Source organism: Euprymna scolopes, chromosome 28, assembly GCF_053919585.1.
Source record: "Euprymna scolopes isolate OS-2025 chromosome 28, ASM5391958v1, whole genome shotgun sequence".
In the NCBI taxonomy this organism is placed as follows: Eukaryota; Metazoa; Mollusca; class Cephalopoda; order Sepiida; family Sepiolidae; genus Euprymna; species Euprymna scolopes.
Window position 1 is genome coordinate 49,521,827 of NC_136509.1, and position 24,689 is coordinate 49,546,515.

The 24,689-nt window shown below is 31.2% G+C and overlaps 1 protein-coding gene across 1 annotated transcript; it reads right to left on the reverse strand.

The window, feature by feature from the left end:
• Positions 1-244: 244 nt before the first annotated feature.
• On the reverse strand, positions 245-24,689 carry LOC145249600 (lambda-crystallin-like). Its single transcript, XM_080111308.1, has 6 exons — positions 24,523-24,689; positions 7,085-7,319; positions 5,907-6,068; positions 5,107-5,301; positions 2,453-2,558; positions 245-571 (listed from the first exon to the last, which is right to left on the reverse strand). The coding sequence occupies exons 1-6, from the start codon at positions 24,552-24,554 to the stop codon at positions 360-362; spliced, it is 942 nt and encodes a 313-aa protein (XP_079967434.1). The 5' UTR covers positions 24,555-24,689; the 3' UTR covers positions 245-359.

Sequence of the window (24,689 nt, forward strand, 5' to 3'; positions counted from 1 at the left end):
TTTTCAGCCAGTCTACAGAGCCTTCCTTATATATTTTGGATTATTTCTGTGGCTTTTTTTACGGTTTCTGTCTCATTTGTGAGATGGTCTTGTCCAAAATTTTTAGCCAATTTTTTGGGTTTTTTTTTAAATCAGAGTAGAATAAAGAGAATAGACAGACAGGTTATAGTCATGCATAGTATCAAACTAAAGCATTTAACAATCAATATAGAATCTTATTTTTAAAAATATCTTCAAAATTAAATTTTTGATTAAAAAATATTTTATTCAATCCAATTATGAATATAGTTTTATCTGCCTAGCCAGCAGTGTGTACAACTAAATCCAAGATGGAGGAAGCAGACAGCAGGGGAAGCCATTTATTTTGGTATTTCTTTCTTAAGTTTTGCAAGTTTAGCCAGGCATTCATCTCTCCATTGTCGGCGCTCATCCATTTTATCAAGAGGAATGTACTGAGAAAAATATTCATTCAACTTCTTCGATGTGGGAATATCGTACAGAGGAGGTGGCTTGAAGGTCTCGCTAACTTTCAGAGCAGATGCAGCATAACGGTCGCAGTAATTTACGATACCTGTAAATAGAGACAAAATGTCAGATGGTAAAAGCTGTGCGACAATCATCACCCTTGCATTAAGATTCGACTCACTTTTTAAAACTTGATTTAAGTTGCTATTTTTAAAATACTTCAATACAAAATTTACTAGATTTTTTTGGTTTCTATATATGTGATAGTATGTGCAATACCCTGTATTTGGAAATGCTCAAATTAATTAAGAAACTTTAGAGTAAATATGGAAGCCCTGTTCCTGCAGTAACAACAACTGCAGAGAAATGACCTCTGAAATTAACGGGAATTTTATCGTCACGTTCAATGAATTTTATCCCATTGCACGAGACTAAGTGTTCTAAAGAAATTTGATCACATTAAAAAAAAAAAAAAAAAAAGGGGCCAAGGTAAACCGGTAAACCGGTGTAAATTTTATCAGAAAGAAAAATAGGAAAGGAAGGAAATGTATAGTTCTGCTGGGCTGCCAAATCAGTCGCTCTGGCGGTTCATAAAGAACACTTATAACAAATATACTTTTTACTTGCTTTTTTTTCTTTTGGCATGTCAAAGTTCGCAAAACCACTCTGGTGCTTTCTCGAAGGTCGCAATACCGTTATGATGTAAAGCAGAGGCTGAAAAACTACTCTGTCGTAATTTCAAGGTTGCAACACCGCTTTGGCGTTTTCAAAAGCCCAACACCGCTTTGGCGTTTTCAAAAGCCCAACACCGCTTTGGCGTTTTCAAAAGCCCAACACCGCTTTGGCGTTTTCAAAAGCCCAACACCGCTTTGGCGTTTTCAAAAGCCCAACACCGCTTTGGCGTTTTCAAAAGCCCAACACCGCTTTGGCGTTTTCAAAAGCCTAACACCGCTTTGGCGTTTTCAAAAGCCTAACACTGCTTTGGCGTTTTCCTTTTCTTCTGCCAGTCTTGTGTTTTTTTTCTTCTTCCTTTTATCGAATATCGCGAGACACAGCCAGAAGTAGTAACACCAGATTCACCGAGAGAGGGGGAGAAAAGAAGGGGAGAAAAGAAGGGGAGAAAGAGAGAAGAAAATATACCAATTAGAAGGGAGAAAGGAAGGGGAGGTAAATAAAGAAAAATAAAAATAAAATTTCTACAACTTTTCCCCGATGTGCGTTTTTTGTTTTTGTCGTTGAAAACACTTTGTGAAACCACCATTTACTTTTTCAAAGAAGTTAGAAATACGTGCTTGTTGACCAGAAGTTGGTTGCTTTTTTAAAGGAGATCCTTGTGGACTGCTTATTCAATTTATATGTCGCCAATGTTGTAGCCCTTGTTAGGGTTCACAATATGAAGGTGAGAGATTCCTGGTGTTCACTACGAGCGGCTAAACTGTGAGCGTGCTCTTTATAGGATTTGAATAAAATAATTAGCAATAGTTACGTATAGAGAAATATTTAGAGAAACTAAACTTTGGGTTCAAAAAGAAAAAAATGGCTTTACATAAATCTTAGTAAAGACCGGTGTAAAAAACATTCAGGGTAGGATTACTACTAGTAAATAAGACATGTAGTATCATTCACATGATTTGGCAGAGTAACGGGAATTTTATCATCACGTGCAACGAGATAAAATTCGTTGAACGTAACGATAAAATTCCCGATAAAATGTTTGATGTTTACTTGGTTGAAATACTTGATGCTGATTGGATAAAAATATTCAATTTTGATTGGACTTTTGAATCAAACCAACGCGCAAAATCTTTTTTTCAGAAATGTTGGTTTATTTCTATTGTTTGTTCACAATTTAAAAATGTAACAAGAATTTTTAAATTGATCCAAAAGGTACAAAATTTTTTTTTTCCTTTTAAATAATTAAAGACATAAATTTTGTAATTAATGAAGAATTAATACGCCATTGTAATAAGAGTGTAAAATGAATTACCTTCTGCATTGAGATGCATCGTCTCAAGAGGACCAATAAATGCATATCGCATTCCAAGTCCATTCACCATGACGCGGTCAATATCTTCAGCACTGAGCAAACCAGACTGAAAAATAAATATACGCAAATGTATGGAGATATATATAAATATTATATTAAAATAATAGAAATCCACTGTTTAAAGGCACAGTGTAAATGAAGCTCAAAACATGATGGTTCAAAATCAGACTTGTGCAGTACTTTTATTTTTAAATAAATATTTAAAATTTATCATTTTCGGCTTATACCAAAGTCTTCATCAGAATAGTTTAGACAATACTTTTTTTGAGACAATACTTTTTGTTTTGGACAACATTTTTTTTTTCACGTTGGTGTTTGGCGCAAGGTTGTATCATCCCATTCAGTGCTTGATCATGTGTACATGTTAAATATATACCTGATAATTATCAGCCTTAAAAGTTGGCTCAAATTTACAAGTTAAACTTATCTACAATACTTGATGCCTTCTCAAGTTATGCATTATAATGCATAATAATAAGAAGGCTCAGATGAAGGAAATATTTTTTTATATTTAAATGCTTGGTGTAAAGTCCACCAGGAATGTAAGAATGGGCCATTCAACAGTGTGCCAAATATTTTCTGGATGGACTACTCCTGATATATATATATATATATATATATAAGGAAGGCTCTGTAGACTGGCTGAAAAGAGGATCACTTCACTATGATCAGATTATGATAACGACTACCTTAGATCATTGCTTTTAAGAAGATGAATAATCTCTGCCACACAAGTTGAGAGCATGAGCAACTGACATCTAATTGTAAAGTTTTTATATTTAAATGCTTGGTGTAAAATCCACCAGGACTCAAGGTGGCAGATAGACTGGATAGTCTTCAGATATGCAGATTAGCTGCAAATATCCAATAAGCTGTCCACGACTGGTAATCTATTCAGAGGGTCTATATGGGAAGTGCTTTAGTCAGATATATACAATGGCCGATGTAAAGCTTAGACTTGAGGGCTGTTGGCCATCATAAAAGTTGACTGATTGAGTCAAGTGCAGTCTGTTGATCTTGGTTGGTAACACACTCAGTGTCGATCACAAACAAGTAAGTGCATCCTTCATAAAATTTTTACTTCAAATAAACTTCCTTCATAGATATTGCAGACACATTGGATTTAGAGATGGGTAATGTTGGCAGCAGAGAAACTTTTTGCAGATTCTCATAATACGACTTCTTGGAGGTGTGGAATAAAATCTATCATGCATGCAGCTAACCAACTACCAGGATAAGTGTGGATGATGCCCTTCAATTTGTACATTAATATAAAAAGAACCGATGACACCTTATTTTTTCAAGTTATGTAGGCATTTAAATAAATATAGGAATTAAATTATAGAGCTGCAAATAGAGCTTCACTATGGTCAACTATGGTTTAAAAGTGGACCTTGGTTTTATTTTTCACAGCCTAGTAACTCTTATTGCTCCTATTTTGTTCTTTAATCTTCACATTCCAGGAGTGATGTTTCTGACAAAGAGGGAAGAACTGCTGTTTTCTGGTTTCGAATCTATTCCATTTAATTGGAAAATGGGAAAGTTTTTGACCTTGAAGTAGTGTTACATAAAGGGCTGTCTCCTTCTCATATAAATAAGACATACTAGATAGGTGAAAATGAGATTAGGATAAGGCTAGAATCGAACCCTGTAGGCAAGTGTTAAAGATAATAATGGAAAATTGGAATGTTAAAAATCAGTCTATTGTTAATTCTATTAGAAATAGTTAAATATTGTTTATCTCGAAAACAGAGTCGATTGTCCATTCTTTAGAAATCTAGAAGTTAAATATGTCAGTTAAATGAATGCACAATGCGAGTTAAATTATATTGTTTAAAAATAGGTTAGGGTTATAATTGAGGATTCTTTTGTTTGCCAGAAGTGTGTTTGGACAAACATATGTAAAGCCTTGTGAAAATTAGTCAAGTTTCAAAACCACACTTCTGACGTCATAAACAAATCATCTTGTAACGAACATTGTGTAAACCCTTCCAAGTATTATGTGTCCTCCTCCCCACCATCATAAGTGAAGTACCTCCTCGTCTCTATATGTCTATAAGAACTGTTGTAGCATATATCTCCCAGTCTGTATTATTAATATGAAGTCCCCAAGAATTGTCACAGTCACCGTCAGGATGTAATATAAATGTCTTCATCAGAAATGTCATCACAATCAATCATATATATATATATATATATATATATCCCCATTAATGTCTCCCAATATGAACCCCTGCTACACTACAGTAGTAGTTTTTTTTTTTCTTAGCTCCTTACATCAAGTGGTTTTATGCTTTTTCTGAACTCTTATTCTCTAGTAGCCCTTGAGCCTTAATAAGTGGTGATTTCTAGTTAACAAAAAAAGGATAATTGCGAGTGATGGCAAAGAAGATACTTTTATATTTAAATGTTTATATTTAGTTATTAAAATAGATATTTGAATAAAGATACCAATTAAATTATAGGGTTGCAAATATAGGCTTCATTATCAGGCATACAGGTAGAAATGTCAACATCTACAAATACAACACTTACTATGTACAATATTATAATTAAGAGAGGACTACATAAGATATTAAAGTAAAAACACATACCTGTACCATATGCCAGCATTCATTCAATATGGCATACTGAATACGGTTAAGAGCAAAACCACTTATTTCTTTCTTCAAGGTGATTGGAGCTTGTTCTACTTCCTCCATTAATTGTCTGGTCTTTGCCACAATTTCTGGGTCCGTTTGATCTGATGGTATGATCTCTACCAGTGGTACAAAATATGGAGGATTCACCTGTAAAAGAAATTAAATTTTTGCTTTTTAAATTTTGTTTTGCTTTTTTTGTTTTTTTGCATATGAAAAAATTCAGAAGTTTCTTTCACCTCCACAAATCCAGGTAACATTCTAGAATCAAGCACCATTTAAAAATGGTTCAGTATCTAACCATTTATGATTAAGCTATTGCAAGGCATCTTCATAAGGACATTACATTTTATTTACCCGATCACCAGGAGGTTAGACAAGATCAGGTGAGGTTTTGTAAAATCAGTGCAGTAGAGAAAATGCCTGATAAACTCCTTCAGCATTTTCTGGGATATCTTAGGCAGAAAAGGAGAGGTTTGTGCTTTCTCTATTGATATAGCTGCTAAAGCAGACTCTGAAAGACTATATATATATTGTTTTAAATTTTAATTATTTTCAAATAAAGTGCACAAACAATGGTATCCAAGTTGTTTAAGGCTGTTTCCAAACAATGTTTATTTATAGTCATACAAAATAACACAAAATTTGCCATGGTCATTCTTGAATGATTCAAAGTTCCCTCCAGCATAAAACACTTTGGGATTTTAAATAAAATGAAGTAAAAGATGACTTCAGATAAAATTTATTTTACTTACTGGATGAACTATAAGTATATTCTTTGCATTCTTCAGGCCACTGTTGAACTGTGAACTGCCAATGCAACTGGATGAACTGGCCAGAATCATTTCATCTGTACACAACTTATCGAGATCTTCAAATACTTTTCTTTTTAATTCCAATTTCTCTGGAACACACTCCTGGAAATTACAAAATGGTAATAACAAAGCTGGCATGAAATATGAGCAAATGTCTAGTTTAAAGGTGTAAACAGAACACAATTTAAAAAATTGTGTATAAAAATGATAAAAATGATTTTATGTTGCTTTTTTTTGTTTTTTTAACATAATTATTATATTTTTTTTATTAAATGAGGAACCATTTTGAATTAAGATCAATTCTAGGTCATTACCAATCACTTCAAATCAAAACGAATTTATCTCAGCCCATAAAGATTTCTCCTTTTTTGCAAAAATACTAGAACCAATCGTTCCAGGCTTGATTGAAATATGTCTAGAAATTTAACGTTCATTTTTATATTTGTTTATTGTTTCACGATTGCTTAAAATATTTCTTTCTAAGCATTTAAGATGGACGTAGAACGGGCAGAGTCTAGATTCTTTACATTTTCAGATGCAGAAACTCTGTTCTGTCCCCTGACAATGTGACTGCATTTCTATATAATATCATTCGACAACTTCATTTTTAGCGCATTTTGTCAAGGGAGGTAACCCTTGATCTCCTCGCTTCAATCATGCCAGCCGCACTGGGTCTATTTTCATTTGCTGCCAGGTTATCCTGACATGTACTTATGTAACCTTTGTCAAAATTCATACTAGTTAACATAATCACTACTTACTAGCGTAGAGTCCCAATATATAACACATAGTAAAGTCAGTCAAATCAAAACTCTGTTCTATCTCCCTGAACATGTCATTTTTATTTAATATTTGACAATTGCTTTTCTAGCGCATTTTGTCAAGGAAGGTAACCTTGACTTCTCACTTCAATCACACCAGTTGTACTGGGTCTATTTCCATTTGCCACCAGGTTATCCTGACATGTACTTATGTAACCCTTGTCAAAATTCATACTAGTTAAACTAATCACTACTTACTGGCATAGGGTACCAATATATAACAGGAAGACTCTTACCAACACACCTAAACTATAAAAAAAAAAAAAAATTGTATATTAAAAATATCTTTCGACTCACCTGAACATAAATGGCATCTTTGATGCATTCTGCCAAGTCGTTTGTGAAAGTGATCAATTTGATTTGCTCATCAACCGGAAGTGTTCCACGTAAATTTCCTTGGGATTCAAACCTCTTCAAACTCTCTGGAATGTTTTTTTTTGCTGCAGTCAACTGTTTTTCATCAATATCAAAAACTGATACTGTATAACCCCGAGAGACAAAGATCATCGCCCAACTCCCTCCAATCAGACCACTGGAGAAAAGAAAATTTTATAAAATTTCAGATATTTTCTAACTAAAAATCTCACAAAAAGGAAAAAAAAATTTTTTAATATAAAAACAAAAATCACAACTGTTTCATCATTGCTAATACACACAAGGCATTTATAAAAACAAAGTTTAAGTTTTATCTATGTATGAAATTCCACATACAGTGAAAAACAAAAAAAAAAAACTCACTTCAGACATTATTTACAAAAAAAAAAAAAAAAAAAAAAAAAACTCCATGCTTCTTGGAGTTATTTTAGTTTGTTTTTTTTTCCTTTATAAACCCAACACATGCAGTTTAGCAAATATTTGCCATTTTTGTAATTTTTAAGGTAAAGAGATTTTATATTTTAAAAAAAATGGTCAGAATAGAGTTATTTTCCTTTAAAAAAATAACCTTAATAAATTTCCCCTCTCCAATGATCTCTTTTCCCTACAGCCTTCTTTTGCATAAGATATGTGAATCAGTTTTTCTACTCTACCATTATGTTCATGCAAATATTTGACAGAGCTCCAATCCTTGCTCTTCCCCAATATAAACATTCACAGCAAGAACTCACCTAGCTACAACTACAGGAATTAACTTTCCTTTCTCTTCATCTGTACCAAAAACAAATAGAACTTCCATGAACAAAGTTTCTTTCCATCTGTGAAACAAAGTACCATGAGGTTGTATTGTGGTCTTCAAGTCTAATGCAAACAAATATTTGTTGAACAATCCTCTTGGATAATAAATTCCTTTTAAATAAGCTTCTGTTCATTCTACACATTTCAATTCTCTTGTGGTTCAGTTCATTGTCCAATTGAAAATCTTTTTAATCTTTATCCTCGAGCAATCCCTGGGACATGGTAGATGGTGACCCATTAGTAAAAACAAAAAAAATTAAATGTATATATTTATGCATGCTTCCATATGCATACACGCACTCATATGAGAAAAAATTTGAATGCTTAGGAAAAAATTTGAATGCTTACACTATCCTTTAGTGTCTAAGGTTTCTATGGACTGCAGTTTGTCAGGACAACCTGGCATGAAGATGATTCCCCAACAAGTAAACCCTGACCAAGCATTCAAAATAACAGTATTCAAAGCTCAACTAAAATCTCTAATATAGCTTTACATCAGCTCTGTTGAACAATCCTCTTGGATAATAAATTCCTTTTAAATAAGCTTCTGTTCATTCTACACATTTCAATTCTCTTGTGGTTCAGTTCATTGTCCAATTGAAAATCTTTTTAATCTTTATCCTCGAGCAATCCCTGTAATCTGATTTTTCATCAATACACATAGTTAATAAATGCAACACAAACTTTTGATAGCTTTACATCAGCGAAAACAAAAAATGTTGAACCTTCTCGAACTGATATTGCCTTGAGTAACAGCACAAAGTCAGATATTATACCAGATCAGATAAATTCTTGTCCTGGAATTTAGTAAGATCACAACAATGCCTCCATTTAGTCTCGAACGACAAAAGATACCCTGTAGAGGCAATTGCACATATAATTGTGAGTTAAGGGATGCGCAGTGTGCAATTCCTAACCACACCTCTCCTGAATCGGTACTGCTTGAGTTTAATCTCAAGGAGAAGTTCAGGATGACTGGAAACTATACCGAGATAAGTGGAAGGCACATACAGCACCTGGAAGTCCCAAATAGTCACCCATTTAGTACTGACCAGGTTCAACGTTGCTTAACTTCAGTGATCCTATGGGAACCGGTATGCCAATGTAATTATGCCGTACAGTAAGATCAAGAGGTCACAAAATAGATATACTATATCTTAATTTTCTTAATATTCTTCATTTCTAACTCAATGTTTGAAATGTAAAGGAAACTTAATGAACATGCAAATATTTATGTATGATATGAAAAGAAACTGAAATCTTAGGGAGATATTGATCATATCAATCATACCATTATAGGTGCCATGAAGAAGAACCTGAAGTCCTACCTAACTAATATTCCTGGTGAACCAAGTGCAAAAGAGATCCAGACAATTGCACTTAAGGGAACAACGAGGATACTAAAAAGAGCTCTCGGTTGATTTCAATAAAAAGCAGGGCAATGTTGGCAGCTGGTTTGGCTGCTCTGTACCCAGCATTACAATCTTCAAAGAAAGAAAATTAAAAAAAAAAAAAAAAAAAAAAAAATTTAAATAGAGATGAAGTATTAAACCTATGAAATAAGGCCTCATTGATTTTAGAACTTACATTAAAGTAAAATGAAGAAAAAGAGTGATTATATATGTATGTCAGAAGGATACTCGTCCCAGGACAAGTAAAATTAATTCCAGACAGAAGTTTTACACCACTTATGTCGCCTTATGAAGATAAAAATCAAGATATAATGCAATTAAACATTTTGTCTACAATCCTTATTCCAATTTTGATTAAAACGAATTACATGATTTTCATTCTAGAAAATGGCTAAAATTTAAGGCTTAAACTTATTGGGTTTTAAGAAATTGAAATTCAGCAAACTTTGCATAATTGGTGTCTAATGACTATGGATCAAACTTAATACAAATCTGAAATATTTGAATTTTCAAATGAGAAGTTGTCTATGTCCCTTTTAAATTCCTGCAAAATACTAAAAAAAATTAATTAAAAAGAAAAAAATTGTGGAATATTTATTAATTGCAATCTTATACCTATTGTTAAACTTTCACCAAAATCAGAGATATCCGAATTTTTATGAAAAGCTCCCATTCTGCACAAAACTAAATATAATCTACATTACCACCCAATTATGCTTAGCAGCTGTGTTCCAACATTCGTAATGATCGGTTAATAAATTTAAGAGTGAATCCTGCTCCTATAAATATAAACATGTTTAATTTGAAGTATGAGAATGTAGCATTAAAAAATGAGCTTTCAATTGAATCATAAAATCAACTAAGATGTAAAGGAGATAACCTGATCCGTAGTTTAGTTTGTTGCAAAGTTGTTCCCCTTTCATAGATTATTTGCTGTTAAAAATAAATAGACATAAGGTTTATGCAAATTTGTACAAAAATCATTTTCTTTATTTCACATTTGGCATAACAATTCTTGGTCTTTTATATAAACTTTGAACCTTTGTGTAGACCCCCATTTAACATTTTATTCTTCTCTCGACTATATACATCACTAGCAGTGTCAGATGTCGCCATTAAAAATGAGTGATACAAATTTGAATAATTAGACTCGCTATCTTTTGAAGCTTATAACTACTTGACAAATTTAATTTAAACCCTAATGGGTTTTTTTTTCAATAAAAGAAGCAAAGACCAAATTTTAAAATAATAGCAGGATTAATAGAAAAATATGCAATATTTTTTTTTTAAATCGGTTTTCTTTAAAAAATATTTCAAGAAATTCAACGAATTTTAACTTACTCCAAACATAATAAATATATATAAATTCCAAAAAATCACTTACCTATAAAAAATACTAATCAAGGGGTGCTTCCATTCTTCATTTATTAGAATTTGTCCAGATTTATATTTTTATATTCCATGTACTTTTTAAATAAAAGAATTTTTTAAGCAAGCATCTGAAAAGACCGCGATTTTAAAATCTAATATCAGATGTTCACAGAGCCTAGTTGTCTCTCTTTCTTCCAGTTGACAAATACAGAGGCCTAAAACCGCCATAATTAATAATTTAAAAACGTAAAAACAACACATTAGACCAAATATATTTCCCGGTAGTAACTATATAAAGAAACAAACATTTGAAATGCTGATATGTGTCTTATCTCCTCTTTGAATTTCTGACAGGTGTTTGCAATCAAATTAGTCAATCATGGGTCACCGCATTTTAAAAATGATCACATTTCACTCATCAAAGATTACTTTAAAAAAAAAAAAAAAAACGCTGACAAATTTGCCATTTTTTTTTTTTTTTTTTTTTCATTTCTTCTTTATGCAATGAATTTCTTTTTCCAAAAATCTAAAAACATTGAATGAAATAAAAAATTTGATGTAGGTGTCCAATTTTTACAAGACAATATTTTCAAAATGTGAGGTCTCACTTAAAAAAAAAAAAAAAAAAAAAAAAAAAAAAAAGTGTTTTTTTTAAAGAAAGGATTTAAAATTTTTGACTTTACAGGTAAATTTGCACATAACTATTCTTTTATTTTAAATTAGATTATTTTATTTATTGATCTTTTATCTTCAATTTGTAATATATAAATTTGAAGTGAGATAATTATTTTCTTTTTAATAGACATTTCAAAATGGGGGAGGTGAATTAAAAAAAAAAAAAAACGTTTGCCTAGAATATTATATTCGGTTTATTGGAAAGAGCATAAAATTTCACATTAAACCTGAAAATATCTTAAAAACTGAACCAATAGAAAAATTTTGATAGATTTTTAAATTGAAAAAATTGAAAAAAAATTTAACTCGTAGAATTCAATTCATTACATAGGAAAAAATGGCTGCATGAGCGCACGCATGCACTTTGTAAACACTTTTTTTTTAAATAATATTTCTATTATTTTTTTAAAAAACTTTAATAGTTTATTTTGGAAGTATATTCCATAAAGAAATTAAACAACCCACTTTAAAAAAAGAAATTACAAGTTTTGTATATTTTATTCGTTTTGCGTTAAGGGTGTCAAAAATTCCAAAAAATTCTGACACACCTAATGCATAACTCGTTTTTGTTATTCTACTTGTCTTCAATTTCCCAAAGGATTTTTTAATTAATGGTTTGACTGTTTTAGACTTAAATTCTTCAATTTGTTTATCAATTTTATAAGTGCTTATTTTTTTTTTACCCACTTTTCCCTGGAATCTAATTGTCCTACTGTCAATACTAAAAGTTATCTGATTTTAGTCAGAATTTTTAATCAAATTCGGTTTCAAATATTTGAAGAATCGTATTATCATTGTCCAACTATTGACGTTACAGCAAAGAAATGTGGTTTCAAATTTCGCAACTGCATCTAAAATAATCCTTTTTGAGATTAATATTATTTTTCCATTACATGACTTTGAATTGAGATGACTTCGTTCATCTTTTTAATCTAATCTATCCATTGTTTATGCCATATTACAGGTGTTATGTAACCGGGGTGTGCGTGTGTATATATGTGTGTGTATGTGTGTGTGTGTCTGAATTCATGTATCATCTAGTAGTAGAAAATGTACTTCTATTCTCGCATGTGAATGAAATGTTTGTGTCCTGCATGTATATAAAAAATGTCTATTGTGTGTGCGGTTGATTTTTCATCAATACACATAGTTAATAAATGCAACACAAACTTTTACTTTTAGAAAAGAACGCCATAACAAATTATATTTTACATAGTTTTTATTTGTTTTATGGATTCCCTTATCGGAGTTTGGCACGCTGAGTCTTTCTACATTTTTATTCGTTATCTTGTCCACATGCTTGTTTGCTGATGCATTTCTTGCAAGTCCCTATTTTGATTTTTGCTAACTATTACATCAACAAAACAGATCAAATCACGTCGTTCACATAAGCTAACACCTTGTTTATTTAACTTAACCAAATTCCAATTTACTTTAAAATTCCTAAATCGACTTTTTTTTTTTTAATTTTATTTCTAAGTTAAATTCCTGACTAAACATTCCGAATCTACATTTTCCAAAATCTAATTAATTTTTCTAATAATAATCAACCAGATTACGACAGTGTCTGGTCAATATTTAAAACAAGAATATAAAATACTAATCAAAATTGTAAATATTTATTTAAATATTTGAACTAAAAAACTACTTTTTATAATACAGTTTAAAATAATATAATTATTATTCCAAGTTTCAGTTAAAAAAAAAAAAAAAGAAAAAAGATTTTATGGTTTGAAGTTGTTTAGCTAAGAATAATGAAATACTATTTTCATCTTTATTGAAACTGCATGAAATAAAAATAGAATCTTGTTTTTTTAGTAAAAAGAAGCACTTTATCGTTAAAATGTTCGATAATAGTGCTTGCTTGTTGATAAGATTACCTGAGCACATTATATCAGCTTCCGTCAGGTGTCATATTCGCCAGTGTTCTTCTCACTTTGACCCTAATAATGAAGTATGCGTGTGCAATCTCTAATGTATATTCTTTTATGTCAAGGAAACTAGATAAGAATTGGTTTATGAATTCGCCTAAAAAACTAAATAAAAAGGAAAAAAAGGAAAACAAAAGAACCAAAGAGAAAAGTTAAGAAAATGATAAAGAGAAGAAAAACAGAAAAAGAGGAGAAAAAATAAAGGAAAAATATTTAAGATTTTGAGATATATATTATCTAATATATACAATTAAGTTGACTATATTTTCAAACAGACACATTTAGCAATACATCTGCTAAATCGCTATTTGATTATTTGGATTATTTTCCAGATGGATGCCATATCTGTTACCAGCAGCGATTTTAGCATTATTAAGAAATCTCTAAACTAATATTTCATTTTTTACTATTAATAAATCTCTAAACTAATATTTCATTTTTTACTATTGATAAATCTCTAAACTAATATTTCATTTTTTACTATTGATAAATCTCTAAACTAATATTTCATTTTTTACTATTGATAAATCTCTAAACTAATATTTCATTTTTTACTATTGATAAATCTCTAAACTAATATTTCATTTTTTACTATTGATAAATCTCTAAACTAATACATTCATTTTTTATTATTAATAAATCTCTAAACTAATATTTCATTTTTTACTATTGATAAATCTCTAAACTAATATTTCATTTTTTACTATTGATAAATCTCTAAACTAATATTTCATTTTTTACTATTAATAAATCTCTAAACTAATATTTCATTTTTTACTATTAATAAATCTCTAAACTAATATTTCATTTTTTACTATTAATAAATCTCTAAACTAATATTTCATTTTTTACTATTAATAAATCTCTAAACTAATATTTCATTTTTTACTATTAATAAATCTCTAAACTAATACATTCATTTTTTTTTATGTTGAATATCATTTAAATGCTATTACATTTGCTTTCATGTACGAAAAAGATGGAACTGATTCGAAGATCATTTTTTTTTTTTACCTTTTTCATTTTGATGTCACATCATGGGACATCAAAAATCTTAATGCATAAAAACTATCTTCATGTTGCACCTATTATTTACCAATTCTCCATCAGGTTAAATCAAATATATTGCACCTTCTTTTAGTCTTAAATATCAAAAAGAAACTTTTCATTGCCTTCATTTTACCTATTTGAAAAACAACTTGCCCTGTTTTATATACTTAGGGCTTAAAATTTTTGTTTTTTTGTAAAAAACAAAAATTTTAAGCCCTAAGTCTTCAATCAATATTCAAAAAAAAAAAAAAAAAATTTTTTTTTTAAATAAATAAATCAGATTTCATTTAACTTTAAAACAAACTCCCATGCAAAATATTCTGTCATCACATACACTAACATATCATGGATATGGATTCTGTATAAATATTTTTTTTTCTTTCAAAGTCACCTTAATTAACCACTTAAAAGATAAAAAAAAAACCCTTTCATAATATATCGGTCAAATCTGAAGCAATAAAAAAAAAAAAAAAAAAAAAAAAAAAAAAACTTATTACAGTCCACAACTTAATTTATGCAAGCACATATAAATGATACAAAAATAAGATAAATTTGTTGTAATTTTATACAAATTATATTCAAGCTATTATCTACGGACTAGCAAGTACAACCGGTAATAAGAATTCATACTCCAAGCCCTGAACTACATTTTAGTTTTTTTTTCTATAATTTTTAAGCGAGAAATAAAGTAAAATGTTATATTTCTCATGAAAGTCTAGTATAAATACAACCTTACAATATTAGAACTCCATGATAACAAAATTGAATACCACAAATGGATTCCTTGTAAAATCATACTCCAGAAATGCAGTTTGATCGTTTAACACTTGCCATAAATATCTTTTATACTATTGACAAGCTCTACTCAAATATTGAGCACTGTTAAAGTAAATACTGTAACACATTATATATATGTCAGTTACAAACCGTTTCATTTTATTACACCTCTTCAGTGTGGCTAAACCAGCACCCATTCTAAGTCCAAGATCGAACTAGTAACCATTGGCAATGGTATCGAATGATGCTTTTTATATATACTAGCCTAGGTGCCAGGCGTTGTCCAGGTGTGTTGATCCAAAAAAAAACAAATAAAAAATTTTTAAAAGTTAAAAATAAAATCTTCTTTGAGCAGAAAATTTTTGTTTCCGTCCTTTTTCTTAGGGGATGTGGTTTTAAAGTTTAAGCTTTCACAAACTTGTCTGGACAACATATCCTATTTTTAACATTTCAAAATCAAAAACAAAATATGTTCACATCCAAATTACCCAAGATTACCACCAGCTGATTTCATCCAGTTGACCGGTCAAGATCCTCTCATGCACATGCAACAGTAAGAAACTAGTTTTCAGTGTGTGGGACAAAGGCCAATTTTATGCTTGTGTGTCATTGGGGACAAATGCAAAAGCATTTGAAAAAAAAAAAAAAAATTAACATAATCCTGCTTTATTTTGAACTCAAAAAACTAGACTCTTTGATAAAAAGAGAAATAAATTTATAGTCAGTTTTATTGATGCTAAGAGACAATATTACTTCTTGTTGCAACCATACTGGACTATGTTTCAAGACAAAGACAAGCAGTCCAAATTTGTGTGTAAAGTAAATATTTCCACAAGTTATATTTTTGCCAAATAAATAAGTACCATCTTTGCTTTTACTCTGGTCATATTTGTTCTGTATATTTTCTGTTCAATAATTTTCTTTTTAGTGTGCTTTTGTCCCAAATAAGGCACTTGGACATAAGGATGGAATACTGTTGCCACATATGGGCAGGAGCTGCTAGAAAAGACTTGTCCTGCCTTGATAGGGTTCAAAATAGACTTTGTGACCTGGTGGGAGATGTCCTTTTCTCTTCGCTGCAACTTCTCTCACAGAAGAAATGTTGCGAGTTTGTCTGCTTTATCGTTATTTTCATGGAATGTGTTCAACTGGGCTTCAATCTATGATCCCCCCTCGCCAAACTTTCACAAGAAACACTTGACTAGCTGAAAACACTATCAATAATTCTCCCCACTCTTTATCTGTGCCTAAACCTAAACATAGATTCCATGATCAAAGCTTCTTTCTTAGAACTGCACGCCTGTGGAATTGTCTTCCGTTTTCCTGCTTTCCAGCTGTCTATAATATGGTTGTCTTCAAGTCCAACGTGAACAAGTTTCTGATGAGCCGTTCCACTTAAGTTAACAAATTTACCGAACTTCCATTACTATCGATTACTATATTGTCCTTTTGACTACTGTACACTCTTTAACCCTTATCCTTGAGTGGCCAATCGACCTTGATAAGTGGTGACGCCTATGTAAAAAAAAAAAAAAAAGGTGCTATTATTTAAAATCAAATTTATAGGGACACTATGTAGGAAGTTGAGGAGCGAGATGTTTGTTCACATTACATTTGAATTTCTGCATGCCAGTATAGTCAAAAAAGCAGGGACCCGAATGGAATTCCAAAGTCTAGCAGTTTGAGTGAAAAAAACTATTAGAGTAGAAGACTTTCTGGCACCTAGAAATCTCTACAATATGGGGGTGGAATTTTGATGCTTGTCGAGTTAATTAGGGGTATTCACGGCAAGAGAATACAAGTGCTTTGAGTTCATCAGAGCACATTCCATCGAAATAGGTTCAAAATATTTTTTTTAATTTACATTTTAAAAATTTTAAAAGGGATGCAACATTTCAGCAATGGGACACGTTTTAATAACCCAACTTATATAGTATTTTAATGAAAGTTAAAACTTATATAGTATTTTAATGAAAGTTAAAACTTATATAGTATTTTAATGAAAGTTAAAACTTACTTGATAATTCCGTGAAAATCAAATGTGAAATCTTTTGGATTGTTAGCAGGTATTTTGTATTTTTGTTTTACTGTTTGACTAAAAGTCATTCAAATGCTAAATTGAGATAGTGAAAAGAAAAATGATATTTACGTGTGAAAAATTATTTGATCAATTTTAAATAAATTGAAACAAATGGAATAATGAAAAAAAGTTGTGTTCGTTTTTGAAAACAAAAACTTTCATTCAAATGTAAAATATGTAAATGAAATGTTGGCTGTCACATGCGATTAGTTCAATTGTTAAAAATGCATGTAAATGGAAGCCAAAAAAGACAAATTTTTAATGACAGATGTTTATTGACTTTTTTATTTTACACGAAAGTCAATAAAATATATTTAAATGAAGAGCTGGTTTAAATTGTAATGTTGATGAAAAAAGATTTTGGTTTTTGAATTTTTTTTAGATGAGGATTGTGTTATTTTGGATTCTTTGAACTATTGTTCTCATCTCAAGTGTTATTTTCACAGTTGATGCAACCTCTAATCTTCAGGTGTAACTTGCCATACTTGGGAACCTTTCTCGGGAATCTGCACAGAATTTCTAACAGAACCCTTTATTTAATCCACAGAGTTAGCACGCCCTCGTATCATCAGTCATGATTATCTTAATTCGCAATTGTATTTTGAGTGTTGCTCACACTGAAGATTTAACCACCAAAAGAATGTAACTTACAACTGAATTTTACCAAGAACTTTATTCATTATGCCACAAATCTGCAAACGAATTATTTAGGACTTCAATCTAATCATGGCTGATGGAATGAGAGCATGTACCCCTGTGAACTAAATATAAAAAAAGTTAGTAAAAATTCTGTGCACATTCCCAAGGTCAACAGAAAGATGCCAAGATACACCTGAAGAAGGTCGCAGGTTACATTGATCGAAACGTTGTGCAAATAACACTCAAAATGAGAACAATAGTCTGAAGAATCTAAATTATCTCAATTTATTCGGATTTGACTAATATTAATATGTATTTATGAATGAATGATGGTTTGAATGAATAAAAATTATTTGTGTTCACATTGCTTTCATAGTGACATTAGCATGGGATTATGTGTTTGTTAAATAATGAGAAAAGGTTGAAGAAACAGGTATTCTCAATGATTGAGAGTTTGAGGTCAGATATTCTTTTAGTCTGTGTTGGAAGTGGTTATTTTTTATTTTAAAATGTGTATTTTATATATTTTATATGTTTTATATATTTTATATGTTTTAATAATTAACGAAGTGGGCAGCGTAATATAGCCTCTTTCTTTTACAAAAAAAAAAAAAAAAAAAAAAAAAAAAATACCCTTCAAGCATTCTATAAAACCGAATTAATTCAAAACCAGAAGAAAATTGCAAAATATCTATGTTGGTTTGCTAAGCGAGCCCAGAAGAAGCCACAGATGGAGCACCCCACCAATTCCTCAAATATCTTGGTGTGTAGGTAACAGTAGGTACACTCAGGTATTTCCAGTCGAACAAGATGCCCCAACTGGACCCAACGACAAAGCCACCAAATCCAACCAGTATAACACTTGACAAAGCAAAATTATGAAGTAATTCTTTAAATGCTAAAAAAAAAAAAGGGTAGAACCAAAAAGTCTAACATAAAAAATTAAATGTTTTTCATATAAGACTGTAGCTTTTGGTGGTTCGCATCCCGTCAAGAATTCCTCACCTCCTTTAAGTCAACTTGTTTCATTTTTTTTATCCCACGTGGTGAATGTGTATTTTATAGAAGATTTTAAGGGGGTCAAGAGTAAGCAACTTTAGTGCTGTAAAGTAATTTTCCTTGCATTAAAAACGGGTCATGGTGTTGAAAAATTCTGTAGAAGTAGAAAATTTATATACTGCTACCTTTTTCAAATATATATTTGGAATAAGCAGATATCCTGAAATTAATGTAATAATATTTGTAAATTTAAAAAAATAAAATATTTTCATGAAACACAATTTAGGAATTGTTGCAGGTGAGGAAACAATAAGACTTACACACATAGGTTATCTATCTACCAATTGATCTACTAGTATATAAAAAGAAGTTTGTATGTGTGTATGCGAGTTCGTCCCATATGTACCAGCTTTATGAAATTTCACACGAATGTACTTTATGTATCTGGCAGTGTTCTTAATTAGGTCTTGTATATGAAGATAGGAACAGACGATTTTGACTAAAGTTAACACCTTATACAGCCTCACATCACACATGCATTTAAGAAGTTTTATTACCATATAAAGGCTTGTAAATTGCAATCAATCCTGTCAATATGGGTCTTGTTCTATAGAAATACACCTAATAAATTTTTATCAGGAATGTAAAATTTACAATAAATTTTTAATGGGCGTTAAAAACCAATTTTGCATGGTTAGTGTTTGAGATCAACACAGGGGATCTCCCCACCCTTTTTTTTTTTGAGGAGTAAAATATACTCATTCTGTAAAAAAGTGATTCTCATTTTCACTCATCTTCAGTTCAGAATAGTAATAGGCGATTGTGCAGTTTAGTTCACAAAAATACTGTGATGAATAAAAAAACAAATAGACAACAAAAACTGTTACCAAAGACAAAAAAATTTTCTTTTCTGTATTGTCATTATTACTTAGTCAAGCGAACATGACCAACAATTTTGCTGGAACTTTATCACGAATTCCGATTTTAAAATGATAATAAAAACAACAAAAAATAACCCAATCTGATTGGCAACTACTCTCGAACTTAGGCTTCCACTAACCTCATTTTTTTTTATTTATTTTACTATCTTTTAAACCTGAAATTTACGGCAAAATTTTTGCTTGGCTAAGTAAAATTAACGCTAACAAAGACACAGATAATAAATCAGTAAATATATGGATAAATTATATAGGAAAGTAGAATTTTCGGTATTTATGTAGAGAAGTTACCATGCTGTGAAATAACATTTAGGAAACTCATTCATGGGGGAGGTATTTAACTATTTTGTACTTTTATCTTACAATTTAACTAAAAAATGATATTGTAAAACTTGAATTTAATTTGAAAGTATTATTTTAAATAAATAGCATGATAGCTTCTCTGCATAAACACCAAATTTTCTTGCTTTTGGTAACAGTTATGTCTTTTTTTCTGGTACTTAGAATAGATGTCCAAGAAAATTTAAGTACTTATGCCATAAATTCTGAGTTTCAACAGCAACATCAAAAACTGTAAGCCTAAACTAATCTTTTTAATAATGATGAAAAGGTATGCAAAAAAAAAAAAAAAAACTCAGAATGAAAAGTTGCAAAAGTGCCCCCTCCCCCCAAAAAAAGTTTTTTTAAACTGTAAAAGTCAGAACTTGATCTTTTTAATTACTAGAAAAAATAGCTGTCTGGCAAGTAACAGCACCTTTCTTATAGTGCATTTATATAAAAGTCGCTATTTGATTCAGTTTTTTTTCTGTTCATGGTTGAAACTGCCTATGTCACAACGATGCCAAAATTGCAAATCTATGGATACCAATTTTTAAAAAGCACATTCTTTCTTGTTAACTATACCGCACAATCACCATAATACTAAATCTGGGGGAATAGGGGTGTTCTTTTAACTCATCAATTTTCATTTTAAAAAAAGCACTGGGTGCTTATTCAGATTGGCACTTCCGACGACAATTAAAAGTAAAGAAAATACAAAAAAAGTTTGTATGATGTACATATCAGTCATGGAAAAGAGATGAAATATTCAAAAAAGCGTGTAATTTGATTAAGTGTTTCATTTAATTATTCAAGAAAAAATTCCGCTTCGTGTTCATAAGGAGTAGGAACAATGGTAAAATCAAGGGTAGACAACCGATTTCAATTTTTTTTTGGGGGGGGGCAATGTCGAAAAGAAAATGGAAACGTATAATTTAAAACCAAAACAATAATTTATTCACATGACTTTTGTTTTTTTTTGTTTTGTTTTTTTTTGTTTTGTTTTTTTTTTTTTTTTAGAAAATAAAATTTTCAAATTATGAAAACATTGGGTGTTTTCATAATTTGAACAGTAGACAGATTAAATTTTTTTTTTTTTAATATTTAAAGCAAAAACAATATTATGTACTTAATTGTCCTGGCGAAGATAGTAATATATCCCAAAATTATAAAAAATCATAGAGCAGATAGTTATTTCTAGTTAAATTACTCCACCCTCGAAAATTCCTTGAAAATTACCACTCTAAGTTTTTGAGGTTGCTGAAAACGAAATTAACGTTTAAAATTACGGCAAACGAGTAGTTTCCAAGATATGAAGAAATTTTAGTTTTTAAAAAGTGGGGGATCACTTTTCTATATTAATTTAACATAAAATTAGCACCCACTTTGTGGCCACGATTTTTTTTCCCGGAAAATCCTTTAAAATTACCACTAACGTTTAAAATTCCAGGAAACGAGTAGTTTCTAAGATATGAAGAAATGCACTCACTTTATGGTCGCTTTTTTTTTTTTTTTTTTTTTTTTTGAGGAAGAGGAGGACTGCCGGTTTGTTTTTTGTTCTGTTTTTTTGGAGGAGGGATATTCAATTATAGAACTTGTATAGTTTTTTAATAGGTGCTTATGCAGTTTAATTTACCGTTTTAACATAAGTAACGCGCCAACATTAACCGAGCAGAAGAACTGTTTAATATTTTACAAAAATTCTGTTTACATTTTGAGGGAGGCGGTGGAGGGAGTGTTGTGGCATAACAAATAACAAGAAAGTTTTCAAAAACAAAATGTGGTTCATTTTTCTGTGTTACGTAGTTTTTTGATGCTTTTTTAATTGATTTAAAAAATTAAGTTTTCACGAGGGGTCTACAAAAGCATTTTTATTTTTCGTGTTTTTTTTTCTCAATTATAAAACTTGTAGAACATTTACCAGGTGCTTCTGCAGTTTAATTTACCATTTTTCCGTAAGTAATGCGCCGATATACACCGAGCAGAAGAACTGTTTAATTTTTCACAAAAATTCTGTTTAAATTGTGGGGTAAGGCGATGGAGGGGCAAAAATTCTGTTTACATTGAGGGGACGGGTAGCAGCGCGCTCGTGCGACACTACCCATCCACCGCCGTATGTAAACAGAATTTTTGTTATTTTAAATGTCTGCTAAAAAATTCTTCCGCGATGTGACAAGTCACCTTACTACGCGCGTCCATGCGCGAACGCATCATGTAAGAATAGCATAAACGATGGCGGTGAGTTGGCACAAAATAGTGCAAGGGTTCAGGGGTTAATACTATGCAAACAGTAAATTTGCGACGGGTTTGAATATCAGATTCGTTGTCAGCGATCCCGAAAACCTAAAAAAAAAAAAAATAAATAAATTTATTGGTCGCTGTTGTAGTTAAAGTAAACATTTACCCATTAAATTTTTCTGCTGGTAGCCATGGAACTCAATGCCCAAGGAGTACCCATTGTTTTTATGGTAATTTTTATCCGTTAGGATCAAAGCGTAATGTCTGCTTGGTTTGAGGCAACCATCGTCTAAAGCATTCCGACCTGCATACTGACGGAGTTATGCATTATGCAAGTTATTTTTGTTCCGGGGCCCAATTTTATGGAAAAGGGGGTGGATTTCCTACATTAAAACACAACATTGAGTCCAATTTTGCTCTTGTGGGGATGGATAAGTAAACGAGGTCGAGGAAGTGAAAACGTTGACGATATAAAACTAAGCAAATAAACTTGTCCGTCTAATTTTGGCTTTCTTCAAGATCAGCAGTCAGTACCTTGTGGGAACATGATGAGAATTAGCAGCGAACCGGATGTTAACGCATCCACCATGAGAGACAAAATAAAAAATTGTCTTTTGCACATGGTTCCACGCATCACTTCCGCTTGGGAAGAAAAAAAATAAGATAACCACAAAATAATTATCGACCAATGGCAGATCTCTGCGCCTAAAATAAACACCTCAAATATCACAGTTACATGGAGCCAGTTTGCCACTATAAAATGAGGGATTTGAGGGAACCGAAAAGTAGGAAGAAGAGATTCGCCCTGCTGCGTCAGTGAACGCACGGACGGATTCTCCCACCCGACCTAAAGAGATGAAGAAGAAAAAGAAATAAGGCACCAGTGAACTGAAGCCAACTGCCTTCAATTCTAAACAATGCCTAATTCATACAAACCAAAGAAGAGAGGAGGAAAAAGAAGACGAAGATGCCGGGCTGCTAGCTGCTGATGAAAAAGTCACTCGCTTACCAGTTACAAGCCAGGACACGCATCACCGACAGCAGGATTACCGGCCTACCCTAATCCTTTCCATCATCCAAAAGATAAGTTACATTTTACGAACATTCATTCCTTGTCAATTCATACATACCTACAAACATTTTATGAACATTCATCTCCTTTGTTAAATCACATTCCATCCTAGAACACTTTGCCTCTCCTAATACAAATTGTTGGTCGTAAATAAAATCGGTTCTCAACCTTCAATATTCGTCCGTCTTTAATTATATGGAGTCAGAATCTACACCCTTCCAACGTTGCTCATTTCATGTATTCTTTGTTGTGGCCTCTATGGCATCCTTTCCAACCCCTAATCCTTTCTATAAACAAAGAGGCTATAACCTCTATGTTAACAAAGGCTTTCACTGATCCTGTCCGCTGAAAAAAAAAAAAAAAAAAACTTTTAAAAGATCCCTCCAGTTTTTTTGTTTTTTTTATGATGCTTAATTAAGCATCATAAAAAAAACAAAAAAAACTGGAGGGATCTTTTTTAAAGTTTTTAAAAGAAAAAAAAAGTAACATCTTTCATAAACATTTTTATTATAAAAGTTCAGTTTTTTTTGTTTTGTTTTTTCGTCCAGCCGACAAAACTGCTGAAAGTCTTTTGGAAACCCTGTCACATGGGGTGCCGCTGCTGCTGCAGATCTTGAAGAAAGGTTTATTTGTTTGCTTGTTTTCGCTTAAAAACAAAAAAGGGAAGGAGACAGCATCTCTTTATGGTACTACTGCAGAGAGTGATCCGGACGTAAATAATAACGTTATTATTTAAAATGCCATCCTTAATATGGGGGTTTTATACCTATTCTATACTTCAACCTTACAATTCAATAAAAAAAAAAAAAAAAACATCATAAAACTTTAATTAAACTTGGAAATACGATTTTAAAAATAGCGCAAATCACTCTCTGCACGGATATAATAAGAGGGTGCTAGTGCAGTGCACTAGCACCCTCTTATTATATCCGTTAAAAAAAAAAAAAAAAAAAAAACCCTCATCCTTTGGAGAAAAAAAAACTTCTGGGAGAGATATATGAAGAAACACGAATACTAATGTTATTGTTATAATGGGGAAGGTGATAAATCAAAAGTACCAACCTTCCAATAATGGCTATCTTTCCTCGCGCCATTGTCGCTGCGTATTCTCACCAAATACAATACTTTCTGTCGGTACGAGCAAGACAAAGTACACGAAGGTGATATCTATACGAATACTTTTATATATATATAAAAAAATAAATAAAAAACGCCGTGTGCTCCAAATA

What these genes read in the sequence shown, in the direction of transcription:
- LOC145249600 (XM_080111308.1), bottom strand. Translation starts at nt 24,554, where the DNA reads ATGGCGCGAGGAAAGATAGCCATTATTGGAAG. An exon ending in AAGATGCCATTTATGTTCAG is followed by an intron (nt 6,069 to 7,084) that starts GTGAGTCGAAAG and finishes TGTAATTTCCAG; the next exon opens with GAGTGTGTTCCAGAGAAATT. An exon ending in ATATACTTATAGTTCATCCA is followed by an intron (nt 5,302 to 5,906) that starts GTAAGTAAAATA and finishes TTTCTTTTACAG; the next exon opens with GTGAATCCTCCATATTTTGT.